Below are 14847 nucleotides of genomic sequence, written 5' to 3' on the forward strand. Positions count from 1 at the left end.
GATGAAAAGATACAGATTTTTAAAAGGTTCTTGACACATATTTAGGATGGCAAGAATCATTAAAGTTCACATTCTCATCCTTGATCCCTACACTCATCACTGGTATAGTGGCAGATGCCTGAGTGTCTGAAGTACTTCATTTGAAGACTCCCTTTACCCACGAAATGGTATCTCATGTACTCTTGGCATCCTTAACCCTAATGAATGGAACCCGTAACTCTGTGAGTCTCTCTGTGAGGTGCTTGTTGGTTTCCTTGGCTGGAGCCACATTTGGACCAGAGTGTAGGCCCTAGAGAGCAGGAAGCTTCATATTACCTTGGACTGACTGAAGGGCCAGCCTTCTTTATTAGAACATGAAAAAAAAATGCTGTTCTGTTACTTGTCAGATGAGAATAATGAATGTGAAAACACGTTGAAAACCAGAGAATTCTATAAATGTAATGTGTTATTATTAGGGCTACTTTGGATTCAAATCGTAATGCTGATATGACTACTAAGATATTACATAATGCTTTCGGCACATTAGGGGGCTTTGATATTTAAATGATAATGTAGAACCTCAGAGAATGTCTTACCCTGCCCTCTTATTTTATAGATAAGGAAACTCAGGCTCAGAGAACTTAATCATCTTATCCAGTATTACCCAGAAGAATAAACCTGGCAGCTAGGTCCTCACTTCTAATTCTTTTTGGCCACATTCTTGGTTTGTTGTGGAGCCAAGTGCAGCAATTACTATCATGCTTGTATGTGCTTCTAAGATGCTGTTTAACATTTTTACCAAATAGTTTTAACATTCTGCTTGTTATACTGATTTACTTTGGATGCTATTAGAAGAATAGATAGAGTCCTGGGAAATTTCAGGCAGATTTACCGTTAGATTATTTCCTTTTCTGAATTGGTGAGCCTGAATTAATCAATTATAGCACAAACACACATATCCGCATAAAGACTGAATGGCAGTGATCTTTGAGGAAATTCATCAGTTGTAACCTCTAATCCTGCTCCCTCCACTCTGCTGCCCCATCTCACCTCTTTGCTTTATCACTTGCCAATATACTGTATTCTTGTGTTTATTATTTATCTTCCTCTACTAAACTGTAAGTACCATGGGGGCAGGGTTTTCGTTGTTGTGGTTGTTTCTTGACTTCTCAGTTCCTCAGTCACTGCCTGGCATACAGTAGCATTTGATAAATATTTACTGAATGAGTGAATGAATGGTTCCTGAATTACGAATAAGGCTTTTGTGTTGGCTATAGAGACCTAGGATCCAATTCTCGTTCCTAATTGCCTGTATAAACTTGGATAAGTCTTTCTTCTCATTGTGCCTTCTTTTAGCATCTATAAAATAAAATCATTGGTTCTCTAAGGTTCTGTCCAGCTCTAAAATTACATGATTCTGTACATCCTTAGTTTTTGGTGTTTTTGTTTTGTTTTGTTTTTGTTTTGTCTCCCTCGTTTGCCCAGGCTGGAATACAGTGGTGCTATAACAGCTCACTGCAGCCTCAAACTCCCAAGCTCAAGCAGATCCTCCCATCTCAGCTTCTTGAGTATCTGGTGGCATATGCCTGGCTAGTTAATTTTTTTTTTTTTTTTTTGTAGAGACATGGTCCACTATGTCTGAGGTTAGTCTCAAACTACTGGCCTCAAGCAATCCTCCTGCCTTGGCCACCCAAGGTGCTGGAAACATTCTTTTATTTTTAAATGCTTAGCAGTATATACCATTTTTATTTTATTTTATTTTGGAATTGTATGCAGAGCCTCAAAATCTAAAACAGATAAAAATATAAAAATATAACTGTTCTGGTTGAACTGGGAATAGGGATGGGGGTGGGAGAAGGAAGCCTTATCACTTGGCTGCCTACTGGCAGGTTCCCTTTGTGGTGGCTCCTGAGGCACATCCAGGAGCACTAGGGCCCTATAGAACTTAGTTTTGAGAAAATCTTTGTCTAAATTAAGTGAGAAATAGGACCTGGGTCATGTCTTTGAGTGAAAATTCTGTTTATGCTTAGATATGGATTTGAAGGGAATGTTGAACAATGAAAAACAAGATGTGACACGGTATTAGGTGGTGGAATTGTAGATGAAGTTTTCTTTCTACAAATGATTTCATTTACTTATGCAAAAAAAATTCAGGATAAAATTTCTCATTATACAGTTTTATTAGAAATTCATTTGGTTGGGGTTAGTCAATACACGTTGCTCTTTCTTCCATAGATACAAATGTCCATATAGCCTGAAGCCTAGAGATCTGTTTTGGAATTGCCAGATGATTAGGGGGTCTTTATAAAGTTTTTACATTAAGTTCTCACAGTCATTGTCCCATTTTATTTAAGTGGACTACTGTTGAAGTTAATAGTGGAAGTAATGTCTAAGCAGTGGTCTGACCTAGAGGAGAGTTGTTGGATATATGTATTCAACAGGACAATGAATTAAAGATAAATGACATAGGCAGTTTCTTTTTTCCTGAATGAATAACTAGATTGAACTCTGTTTGGGTTACCAGCTGGGAAGCAAGCTAATATTTGTCTAGCTCTGTGATCTGAATTGTTTGAGGGATGGTTTGGCTTGTCTGAATTTTAATATCCATTAATAATTGAGAGCGATTGCAAGCTCTTGTTTTGCTGAGTGCATATTTACATGTATTATATTACCTTTTATTAATATAGCAGTTTAAGAAACATTCAGAGTAAATTGTCCCTAGATCCATATGACTGGTATCTCTTCCTGGATAATGGCAGTGATATGTATACCCAGACAATACCTTTCATTTAAGGATTTCAATATTAAAAAAAAAAAAATCTAGTGTTTTTTTATTATTCAATTTATTCTGAAAACCACTTGAGCCTTGTTAATTCCATGAACATTTTGACACTGAACGTTGCAGAGAAGTATGAGCCTAGAGGTACTAGCTTTAGTAGAAACTTTCTTGTGGCTGTCATCTTAGGAAAAGCAGAGCCACTTGTTCATGGCCATTATTGATTGACTCAACTGACTGGGCCTGTCTGTTGCTATGGTAACTGCAGCAACATTTGGAAATATTCAAACTCAAATTTTCCAAAGACACTTATTTCCAAATGATCCAAATGTGGGAATTCAACAACACTGAGAACTATTTTCCAGTTTTCCTTCTTGCCCACCTACATATTTGTAATACTTAAAACAGCATCTTTTTTGTGCCTAATTTAAAAATATTTTGCAAGTAGTTTGTTCTTCAATAGAGGGTTTATTTGTTTTGAACTTAAGGGAATATAGGTACCGTCTCATAGTAACAACTTTTTGTTTTCTGATCTGCTTATCACAACAATTTGGTGAATTATGGCAGATATTATTGTTTAATTTTATATATGAGGAACCTGAAGCCCAGATAGATGGAGTGACTTTCCCAGGGACAGTAGCTAGTAGTGACTGAGCATGTTAGAAGCCAGGTCTCTTGATACTTGGTTTAGTGCTCTTTCCAATAGAAGTCCAACTCAATGCATATCATTTTTATTCCTCAGTTTGCCATTTGGATGTCACAAGATGACATTAATCAATCAATACAGATTAAAATAAGAGAAAATCAATGAGGACTAGTAGTGAATTGGAACAACATTATTAAATTTACAACCCTCCAAGCCAAGAGTTGTTTAAGCCTCCATTTAAAATGAAGGATGATAGAAATGAACTATCTTTAGATGGATTTATGATTACCATGTGTCTCTTTTCCTTTGTGACCTGTAGAACCCCAAATCATCTCTACGGGAAATTTGCTGTTATAGTACAGCTGACTTTTCATTATTATTGTCTTCCTCAGTATTCAACATTTTGTGGTATACTGGAGGAAAATTGCATTTGGATGATAACATTAGACCTAACCTGACATTGAGTTTCATTCCAGGAAAATAGATATTTTAAAGTCAAATGTATTATTTTAAAACTTAGTTGGAGTTAAACATTAATGTATAATTCAGTATAGCCTTTATCATCATGAGCACTTTTTATTACATGGTTGTCCATGCATTTTAAAATATAATAATGCTCCTTAATTAGGGCCACTGAATTAGTATGCATAAAAACAATCCATTTCTCATTATACTCTCCCTGCTCCCAGCCATCCAGCTTGAAGTTGCTCTGCATCTCCATTTGTTCTGCATCTCTATTCCCACCCCAATGCAATGACAAACAAGGAAAGATAAATCAAAACAGTAGCTCTGGACAGCAACTAAGCTGTGCTGGGTCGATTTCACCACCTGGTGGCAGAGGCTAAGAAATGTTTCAGTATTCCTTCACTACCTCTTTTCTCCTTCTGTGGCTCCTTTCTCCTCTTAGGGCTGGTCCTCCCATCTTTCTTTTTTTATTCAGAGCTCAACAAATTCAACTTTAAGCAACCTCTTTCTCATACGTGCACACATTTATTTTTCCATCCTTTCAAAAATTCTACCTTCATTTTAAAATTTATTGACCCCAGGAACATTTATTGCTCCTTTCCTTCTTACTTTCCATCCTCTTATTTATGAGTTTTTTTTTTTAAAGTGACCTTAATTATGATTGCTAAGTCTGAGAGGTCTGCCAGTGAATGTGTGGGAACATGCTCTGAAGTGATGGGCTCTCAGTTGAAGAAAAGGCCTATATTTGGAAATGAAGTACCACACAGGAAAAGGCCTAGGGCCTTAGGCCTCAGAAGTTTTTGAACACGCACAGACATTCCCTATTGCATTAGCACAGCATTTCTTTCTCCTCCTTCTCTGACAAGGCTGGTTTTTTTTTTTTCTTTTCCCCAAAACACCAATATTTAAGATACATCGAAAAACCTATTCTTACCCAGTTTTATTGCTTTTCTCTTAGGTTTAATTGAAAGCTTAGCTTTCTATTTTTACTGCAAACATGCAGCAGTTTGGATGCTTTAAGGCAGTGACTCTCAAACCTAAGCATGCATCAGAATCACTTGGAGGACTTGTTAAAACATGGATTGCTGGGCGTCACTCCCAGAGTTTCTGATTCAGTAGGTCTGGGAAGGAGCCTGAGAATTTGGTTTCTAACAAGTTCCCAGGTAGTGTTGATACTTAAGGTCTGGGACTATGCTTTGAGAACCACAGCCCCAGTATTAAGTGGTCTTTTATAATGTAGATATTGGGTGATGTTTTGCAGTCCATTCTTTGGCCTAAGTGCTCACAGAAGTCACCGTGTGGCATATGGACTGGGTTCCAGTCTGCCACTTTTTCTTTCACAGTTGGGACCACGTGACCTTTAGGCTGAGACTTTGTTTAAGGACAGTAATTGTGTCTTATTACTGTGTTTCTCCAGCCCTAAGAAGAATGGCTAGGACATGTTAAATGGCATTTAGTGAATGTTGGGTATGTGTTTGGGTGGAGGTGGTTAGCATTGCAAGGCAGCAGGCCCAGGACATTGAGTATTATTTACAGTGTTTCTGTAAGAAAAAGGTTCTGGATTATGAATGGGCTACCTTACTGTGTGTGACATTATATGTTTGTGAAGTAGGCATTATATTTTTGCCCCCATGTTCTTTCTGATAGTAGTCTGATTTTTATTGCAGGTCAGCAATTCATTATAGATATTGCTGTTATTACAATGGAAACAAAGGAGAAAATTGTTTTCTGGGTAAATTTCATTTGGCAGTTGTATTGATTAGTCTTTCTAATACTCTACCTAATCTTATTTAAAAGAAGAGATAATACCTGAAATACAGAAGCAAGTGACAAATAAATGGTAGCTGTTTCAGGGAGTGCCTGTGATGATATTATCTAGTAAATTGCAAATGCAGAAGGAACAGGTGCAGTGCTGAATTGGGAGACTAAATAGGCTCAGGAAATACCATATTAGCTCTTCCTTATGACCATTTTTTCTGCAGTGTAATTGACTGCGGTGTGGCAGACGTCAGCTCAGTGGTGTGCGTGATTGAAGAGTTCTCCTTTTGCCTGCTGATTACAGCTGACTGACATGCATCTAGCATCTCAGATCTTTCGCACTGTAAGGGCCCTTAGACACTATCCTAGTCTAATCCCCTTGATTTATGGATGGTGAAATGAGAACTAAATAAGGGAAACTCTTGTCCCAAATCACACATCCAGTAGATGGCAGAGTTTGGACTTGAACCCCGTCATCTGATTCTAGGTGTAGTCCTCTTGTGCTGTGCTGCCTTTAGCCTCACTGGTCTAACTAAGCTTACTTGTAGACTTTTGATTCCATTGAGTTACCTATAGACAGCATAGATGGGAAGGGAGTTTTGTATGCTTTTGTCTAAATGCTTCAAAAGCCAAAAGGAATGGGCTTAGTCTCTGCCATCTTCTTCCCATGGCTGCAGCCATTGGATCTTCCATCTGCAGGTTCAGTCCTGGGCCTAGTATTGTACCTTGGTCAGACAAATTGAAGGAGCTCAAGTTCAAAGCTTGGGAGTCAGTAAGATGTCATCTGGGATGCTATCTTTGACCTTCCCTTATTTCTGTGCCTGAATCCTGTCTTGATGAGTTCTGGTAGAATTGGGGCCCTGCCTTGGTGTTGTCAACTCTTTAAGAATCTTAACTATAGGCAAAGTTGGGAAGTGGGTAGGAGGATAATATTTGTTGAGCGTCTATTTTGTGCCAGTTACTTTACCCACATCATGTTATTTAATCTTCACTACATCTCTATGAAGTTTTGTCTCTATTTCACAGATGAGGAACTAAGGCTCAGAGAGATTATGGGACTTGCCTAAGGTGACCTAGCTAATGAGTGGTAGAGCTGGGGTTCAGATTTGAGCTCCAAATCCTGCACTTATTCTGGTATACCTCTCAGAGCCTGTAGCTTGCCTATAAATCCCAGCTTGTTCATTTGTTCGGTGAATGTGTATCGAATCCTACTATATTCTAGCCTCTGTGCTTGTAACTGGAGAGGCAGTCCCTGCTCACGTGGAGCTTACCATCTATCTGAGACTATAAAGTAATGATGGATGTGTAGAATGTTAAAAAGGAAATGCTGTAGGAATATACAACAGAGAAGCCTAATCTAGTCCAGGGTGGGATGGGGGAATAAATCAGGCAAGGCCTCTTGGAAGAGGAAACATTTACACAGAGAACTGTGTTGAAGCATGAAACAACCTTGCAAAAGACCTGAAGGAAGGCTAGAGTGGCAGGAACATAGTAAGCAGTAGTAGGCTGATGTCCTGCTGCCTGCCTACCTAGCACAGCGCCTGGCATATAATGGGTACCCAATGAATGTTTGCTGAACAAATGCATGAATGGTTAAAACAATGAATGAATGGCAATGCCGAAAGCTCATTTTGCTTCTTATATAAACACATAATAAGTTACCTTGGGATGATTCATAGTTCCAAATGACTTTTTCCTCCAGCTCCTCTTGTCTTTCTGTTGTTTTGGGTTTCCTTGCTATATTTTGAATGTCCACACATGTGTCCTGCCTTTCCTTCACAGCCGTGGGGTGTCTTCCTGTCTCAAAGAGAGCAAAAGCTGAGCTGCCCTAATATCCTCTTAGTGGCTGCCTTGAGCATGAAGTTTGAAATAGCGTCAGTGATTTGATTTTTTCCTCTGGGGATCTGGCAATTGAAAATAAATGTAGAAAGAGCCCCAAAGGAGTTTTTTCTTGGGGGCATGAGAGATGAGAGCACCAGTTATTGGTGCACTTTGACAATGCAGAGTTATGTAAGTGGATGAAAAATAAAGGCTATTCCACCAAAGTCAGCTTGCCTTACTTAAGTGATTTTATATTCACAAAAGTGGGTGGCCCAGAGTGTTCTGTAATTCTGCTATTTGCAAAATTCCTAGTTTATGACATAGAGTAATAGAATTCTATCGATTGAGTTTCAACAAATGTTAATGTAGACGATGATTATGTGTTAGGTACTTTCACATTGCATTTAATAACTAAAATACAAATAGCATCTAATTTCTAGAGAAAAAAATTTCTTGCCTGAAAATTCTGGTAAGGGTAGCATAAAACATTACAAAACCTGGAATAGGTTAGAATAGCCTATTTGTTAGTATACCTTGGTCCAGAAAAAAATGCCAAGCTAGTTTGAATCCCATTTTTTTTTCAGGTTTATATCTCCCAGACCCCTTGGGGTCTTCTGTTCTGGCTTTTGGACTGAGGAGTAAGCTTAGTTCACGAGTTTGAAGAGTAGTCTTGACTGATACTGATAAAACCAAGCGTATGATCTTTGGTCCTTGTTTGTTTATTGTTTTTTTTCATTGGTTTGTTTGTTCATTCACTCATAAGACATTTGTTGAATGACTTCTATGTGCAGGCCACTATAGCTAGAGAGACAAGTTTTACAGTCCTGTCCTCACAAAGCTTGCAGTCTGTGGGGGAGACAGATAAGAAGTCAGAAACTGGCTTCTCCCTAGATTTGGAAGCAGGAGTCTTCACCACTAAGTTTATTCAGTCTGTGCTGGTTCCACTCTGCTTCTCCCTTTCTTCCCTTTCTCCTCCATGGACTGACTCTGTGGGTCTGTGACCCCAGAGTTTGTAGCCCTCTCTGACCTTTGCCCTACTGTCTAGGCCCACACAATGTTCCTTTCAGTGTGGTCTTGTCTGTGAGATTCCAACTGAGACTGAAGTTCTGTAGGTGAGGGCCAGTCAGGAGACAGGTGAGGCTGGGAGAAATGCTGTGGTTTCAGAGGTGACCTCCTTGCTGATTTTAGAGCTCTCTGTTCATGCGTGCTGGCAGCATGCCAGTACAGAAGGAGCTTTGGATTCACTAATACTTGGTTCATGGTTAGACTTCCGTGCATAATTAGTATTTTTAAAGTCATTTTATCTAAAGACTTCAAATTTAGAGACTCAAAGTACTTGAGAGACATTTTATGGATTGCAGCTGAGTTTAAAAGGATCTTGCAGCATTTTCTCCTCAGCCCTTACTACTAGCCAGCTGCTTCTAATCACATTCAGTAAAGTCCTGTGACAGACTCTTTCTTCTTCCAGCTTCTTGCAGATGTCATGCCCCAGGTCGGCCTGGATCTTCCTGAGAAGCTGCACAATAGTGTTTCTCAAATTTCAATGTGTGTGCAATCACTTGGGGTTCTTGTTAAAATGTAGATTCTAGTTCTGTAGGTCTGAGTCAGTAGGGCTACTCTCTGTTTCTAACAGGTTCCCAGATGATGTCAATTCTGTGGTCTGAGTAGCAAGGAAATCGCTAAATGTCAGGCATAGAAGGGGCTTTAGAAATGGGTCATCACATCTGAGACTGTGACTTTACAAAGGAAGACATAGAAATCTAGAGAAGCAGAGTGACTTTCCTGAGGTCACACAGCAGATTAGTGGAAGAGACCAGGACCAACACTCAGGTCATCATTTTCCTTCTGTGTTGTATATGTGCTTTTCCTCTGCTGATCTAGCAATGTAAAGAAGCAGAAATGAGGTTTCCTACTTGCATTTTCATGTTTAGAGCAGCCTCACAGAACCAAAATCTGATGTGCTGGTAGTCTAGACTTGCCTGAAGCCCTTCTTTCTTAGGTTTTAGTCAGGCATTTACCTCAGGATCTTAAACAGAGCCTCTCTATGACACCAGGCTTTGTGTTCAGTAGTGCTCGTTGAACAGAACTTGAGTCCCTTCCATACTGGACAAGGGGAAGTGGGTGGTGCCAAAAATTGCCAGATGGCCCCAAATGAGTGTCTAGTGTAGGTTAACCCTCAGAATCCAGGAGCAAAAGGTGTGTCGGGGACACTGAAGCAGTCATCAGACTTCAGAATTTGCTTAGCACTTTGGCTTTTAGGATGTGCTAAGTGGCAAAGAGGACATACTGGGAATAGAGTAGGTACGTTTGACCCAGAGACCCTGTCAGGGGCCTGGAGTTGGAACAACAAAGCAGCCAGAGAACATGATGGCAGGCGATGGTTGGTTTATCCGTCAAGGAGGTCCTTTGAGTTGGGGAGGGGCATAGGAGCAGACAGTCTGCAGTAATCTAGACCAGTGGGTAACATTTCATTCTATAAATATTTGTTGTGTGCCCATTACATGCCAGATACTGAACTGCACAGTGGGGGATGTGGAGATGAATTCCTAGAGCTCTGGTCTCAGGAGGCCCTCCAGGTGGATTCTGCATCAAGACAGTCTTTTGGAGTAATAGCAAGGTAAGACTCTGGTCTTGGTGAAATGGTTTATTAGGTGAGGATTCAGATAGAAGAAACAATCAATTCAGGGTCACACTTGCTGAACCTCTGGCACAAAGGAGGGCATGGTTTCTAGAACAAGGCAGATACCCAGTGATGAAACCAAGGAACAAGGTCAGGGCAGGAATGGCAGCACACTGAGCCTGCTTCTGAGCTGCTAACCTCTGAAACTTGAAATCTTTCCTGGTAGAAGACAGGGGTGGGCTGGAGTAGGTCACCTGGTGTGGACGTGGAGCCAGGCACTCTGATACTGGAAAGACTTAGCCATGCAGATTTTCCATCTGTTCACCTGTCTCTACCTACCTCTGGCCCTGCTTATGAGAACTGTCTTGTTCTGTGTTTGTGGAGAGTAAGATTCTGGAAGCTTCTTAGGATCAGGCCCTCTAGGGTAGCAGAGGTGGCAGAGGCTCTTGTCCCCATCATCATTTAAACTAATATGTTCCAGGGCCTCTTAGGGCTGAGATGTCATTAGATGTCTCCTGATGGAGGCAAGTGACTAATGCCCCAACTGGGGAGAAAACTGGATGAATGAGAGGTTGGCTTGAGACCATAGACCTGTCTGCATTGGAAATTGACATCTAATGACTGAGCTGGAAGGGGTGCAATATTGGTAATAACATTAACAGTTGAAGGGAAACAATGTCTAATACCTAGTAGGCCCTCAGTGAATATTTATTGACTGAGTAGGTGTTAGCAAAGTGCTTTATAGTTTTCAAAATATTTTCTTTCCCCCAGACTCTGTGAGACAGGCAGAGCATTATACTCATTTGACAATAAGGCAGCTGAGGCTCAAGATGTTACATATTTTGCCCAAGATCACACAGCTGGTAAATGGTACAGCTGACACTGGAACTCAGGTCTTTTGAGTCTTACTCTAATGTTCTGTCTTTGAAGACACTTCCAAAAATGCAGACAGATACTACCAGGGATCTTGCTATTGTACATTTAATTTTTGGTACCTATTAAACAGATATGGTTTTTTAATGCAAAACATTTTTGTATAAAGGAAATGTGCCTCCCTGTGTGCATTTCTACCAAATTGAACCCTTGGGTCTCTTTATTTTTAATAAGGAGGAAACACTAGGGTCTGGAACAGCTGAACCAAGCACCACTGCTGCCTACTCATTAGATCTTTCTGTCTAATTAGATTGAAAGCAAGGGAGGAAACTATTTTGTGTTTAGCAGAAGTGGTCATGTATGGTCTTAAACACTCTCTGGCCCTTTTCCTCCCTTCTTTTCTTCTTCTCTTCCCTCCTTTGCCCTCCAGAAGGTGTCTAGAATGCAGTCCCTTTCACCTTGCAGTAGTGTATTTCTTCTGCCGTGAGTGGTGTGTTTGTGATGTGACAGACAGATGGACTTCTGGGACCTTAGAGACTTGGTGGGTTACTGTATATTTTACTTTTTTTTTTTTGAGATGGAGTTTCACTCTGTCGCCCAGGCTGGAGTGCAGTAGCGCAATCTTGGTTCACTGCAACCTCCGCCTCACGGGTTCATGCCATTCTCCTGCCTCAGCCTCCCAAGTAGCTGGGACTACAGGCACCTGCCATCACGCCCGGCCAATTTTTTTTTTTTTTTTTTTTTTTTTGTATTTTTAGTAGAGACGGGGTTTCACCGTGTTATCCAGGATGGTCTCGATCTCCTGACCTTGTGATTCGCCTGCCTCGGCCTCCCAAAGTGCTGGGTTACAGGCGTGAGCCACCGTGCCTGGCCAGGTTACTGTATCTTTTTCATGGTGCCCAGTGGCCTAGTCATGTAGAGCAAAGAGGCTATTGTTTTTTCTTTAAGAACAAATTAAATACAAAGCATTTCTCTGAAGTACAAGGAGGACCTTGGGTTTCTGTAAATGGCTTAAAAAAAAGAAGAAAAAAATAGTACACCTGAAAGGTTTTGTCACTGGAACTCCAGCCCCAAGTTTGCATGTGAATAAAAAATTGCTGGCCGGGATCTCAGGCCTATTTGTAGATGGTTTCATCTAACCATCAGTGGTGACTGTGACTTCTGGGCCTGTTCATGTGGTCAGAGTTTTCAGCTGGAATTTTCCATATTCGTGCTTCTCTGTTGCACAAATTGTAAGACAGCAAACGTGGAGGGAAGGTGATTTGTTATAACTCATAGACCTACACTTTATATGAAAAAGTCTTGGGGAATGCCAAGGGCCAGTTGCAGTTTTTCTGAGACTCAGTTTCTACCTAGCTTCTTGACCTGGCCAGCTTCATTTTCCCCCTCTCTCCACCCCATCTCCATTCTTTTCTGCTCAACCCAGATCATCCCCTAATCCCCACTGTTCTATGTTTGTCCCCAGTCTTGCCCCTTTTTTCTACCCTCCACACTGCCACCACAGTGCCTCTATGTTTCACTCTCTTACTCAAAACCCTGCAGTGGATTTTCAGTATCTTCCAGGAGATATCCATTCTCTGTGGCAGAGCTTGCAGGGAATTTTTGGCTCTGAGTTATCTCTTCACCCTGTGTGTCACCACCGTTCCTTTGCACAGACTCTTCTTATAGCCAGACTTGCAGTTCCTGAACATATTAGGTTCTCTTTCCTGCCTCTCTGCCTTCACACGTGGCCTTCCTTTGGCCTGATTTTAGATCTTTAGATTTTAGTTCAAGTGTTACCTCCTCTGTGAAGTTTTCTATATATGCCAAGGCAAAATTTGGTGCTTTCCTTTCTGCTCTCAGAGTAATTCAAATATATTCCTACTATATTATTTATTGCATAATTCCAGAACTATTTGTTTGAATGTTTTTCCCTCTCTCTTACCTCAAATTCATTCACTAGCTAACCCTTTTTGAGTATTGACTCTCAGTTGGGGATTGGGATAAGTAAGGGCTTTATATAAGTTCACTCATTTCTTCCTCCTTGGGTGTAGAGATTATTATCATCTTCACTCTACAGACTAGGAAATTGAGGCTTAGAGAGTTTAAATGACTTGACAAAGCCAGTAATTGGTAGGCCTGGGAATTGTATCAGGCACTATGCTAGATGCTGTAGATAGAAAGTTCAATATGACATAGTCTCTTCCATCGAGGAGCTTGTGATGTAGTAGGTGAGACAGGTAAGTCATAGTGTCAGTCCAGGATGCTGAGTGCAATGATGAGGGTGTTCACGGTGCTATGGCAGCAGAGGGCTGGGAACTAACTTATCCTGGGGGAGGGCTGGAGCTGTGTGTACACCCACTTCTGCATCCCTAGCACTTAGCACTGTGTTAAATTGTTTTCCCCTGTGACCAGGACTCAGAATCTCAGTCACCTTTTGCTTCACTCTCTGTATTCTCATTAGTCCATCTGCAACACCTTCCTTCCCAGTAAGTCTGGAATCTGTTCTGCCTCCACCCTGGTCCAGGCCCCATTCACATAATCTGCGGCAAGTGTGTGAGGAATGTGCATGAGAGTGTGAAGGTTTCTGGAGTACCAGGAGTCTCTGGAGATTGCCTGTACTCAGCTCATTTGTCATTGCCTAGGTTTCCTGGAGCATTTCCATCCTAGGAAATTTTTTCTTGGCCTCAAGACAGAACTTCTAAGAACATGTCCCAGGATTGGGCCCTCTGGCACCAAGTCCCTCTCACCCTACCACTTCTGGCCAGCCTCTGCTGTGTACTGGATGCCGAGCTGCTTACAGAGCTGAGAGCACTGAGGTGTGGCCCCTGCTCTCCAGGGACTAAGGATCCAGTAGGCTAAACTGGATGAGGGCAGAAGCCTGGCTAGATGTGGAGGGTGATCACTGGGCCTATGGCAGGGCTGGACCAATAGAGGGGAATCAGCTGATGACAAGAGAAGAAGGTTGCGGGGACAGGGGAAACGGACAGACCTCATAGATGGGTCAGCTAGAGAGGAGTGCAAGTTGATGTATATCTAGGTAGGGTGGGACTGTCAGAGGTCAGAGGAGGGAGAGATGTGAAAGGACTGGCCCTGTGGTCATTACCCAGATTTCTTTCTGTGAGGGTAACCTCCAGGTGGAAGTTAGTTTCAAACCAGCAGAGACTAGGATGGCAGTTTTAATCTGAAATCAAGAGGTGAACCCAGTATCCAGATAGGAAGCCATTCTAATTTTTCCAGGACACAAAAGGAGTAAAGGGAATAGAGAACAAAATGTAAATAGCTCCCTTATGTGCATTGTGCCAGGTGCATGGTATGTTATTTAATTTCCACAGAAACCCCATGAATCTACATTTGTGAATGGGGAAACTGAGACTGCAAGTCATACAGTGAGTACACAAGAGAACAAGCAGTATTTGAAGCCAGGTATGAATCCAGAGCTTCTCCTCAGTGTTCTGCTTGTTCTCAGGGGACTGAAAAATACCCCCAGTGGAGACAATTGAGTACCTGAGTACCACATGGTAAGCCAAAAACTGACCAGTATGAAACTGCCACCCAAGGAGCAAAAAGTTGTTAATGAAATATTTTCAGCATAGGCTGTGTTATAATACTTAGAAAAAAAAACCCCAATGTTTTCTGCAAAGGGTCAGGTTCTTTTTACTTTCTCTTCCTTGTTCTGAGCATGATCATCTTTTCCAAGAGCTATGGGTAACCTCGTGACCCTAAGATCTCTGAAAGACCCTGGTCTGTTGGTGCCTTGATGAATAATCCTAAGACAATATAGGCTGGCGTGCTACAGCTCTCTCTGTGAGTGTGTGTGATCTGTCTCACTGCCAGAGCTCATTTGGGCTCGTTTAATAATTGAAGGCCAGTGTTAAGCATTTCGCAGTTTGTCCTTCGTGGACAGGAGTGGTTTTCTGTGTGTAAAGT

At 41.3% G+C, this 14847-nt stretch overlaps 1 protein-coding gene across 25 annotated transcripts in view; it reads left to right on the plus strand.

The window, feature by feature from the left end:
• The window catches only part of LOC105486966 (secretion regulating guanine nucleotide exchange factor), a 241559-nt gene that overhangs the window by 84399 nt on the left and 142313 nt on the right, over positions 1-14847 (plus strand). For 5 of the 25 annotated variants that reach the window (XR_011610785.1, XR_011610784.1, XM_071075009.1 and 2 more), the window contains one exon: positions 9954-10062. The exons of the other annotated variants lie outside the window; for them this stretch is intronic. Coding sequence is in view for 3 of the 5 variants with exons in the window: in XM_071075009.1 (XP_070931110.1) it covers positions 9954-10062 (109 nt within the window). In the remaining 2 variants the exon portion in view is untranslated. The remainder of the gene's footprint in view (positions 1-9953; positions 10063-14847) is intronic. 25 annotated transcript variants of the gene reach the window in all.

The sequence above is a fragment of the Macaca nemestrina genome, chromosome 12, assembly GCF_043159975.1.
Source record: "Macaca nemestrina isolate mMacNem1 chromosome 12, mMacNem.hap1, whole genome shotgun sequence".
In the NCBI taxonomy this organism is placed as follows: domain Eukaryota; kingdom Metazoa; phylum Chordata; class Mammalia; order Primates; family Cercopithecidae; genus Macaca; species Macaca nemestrina.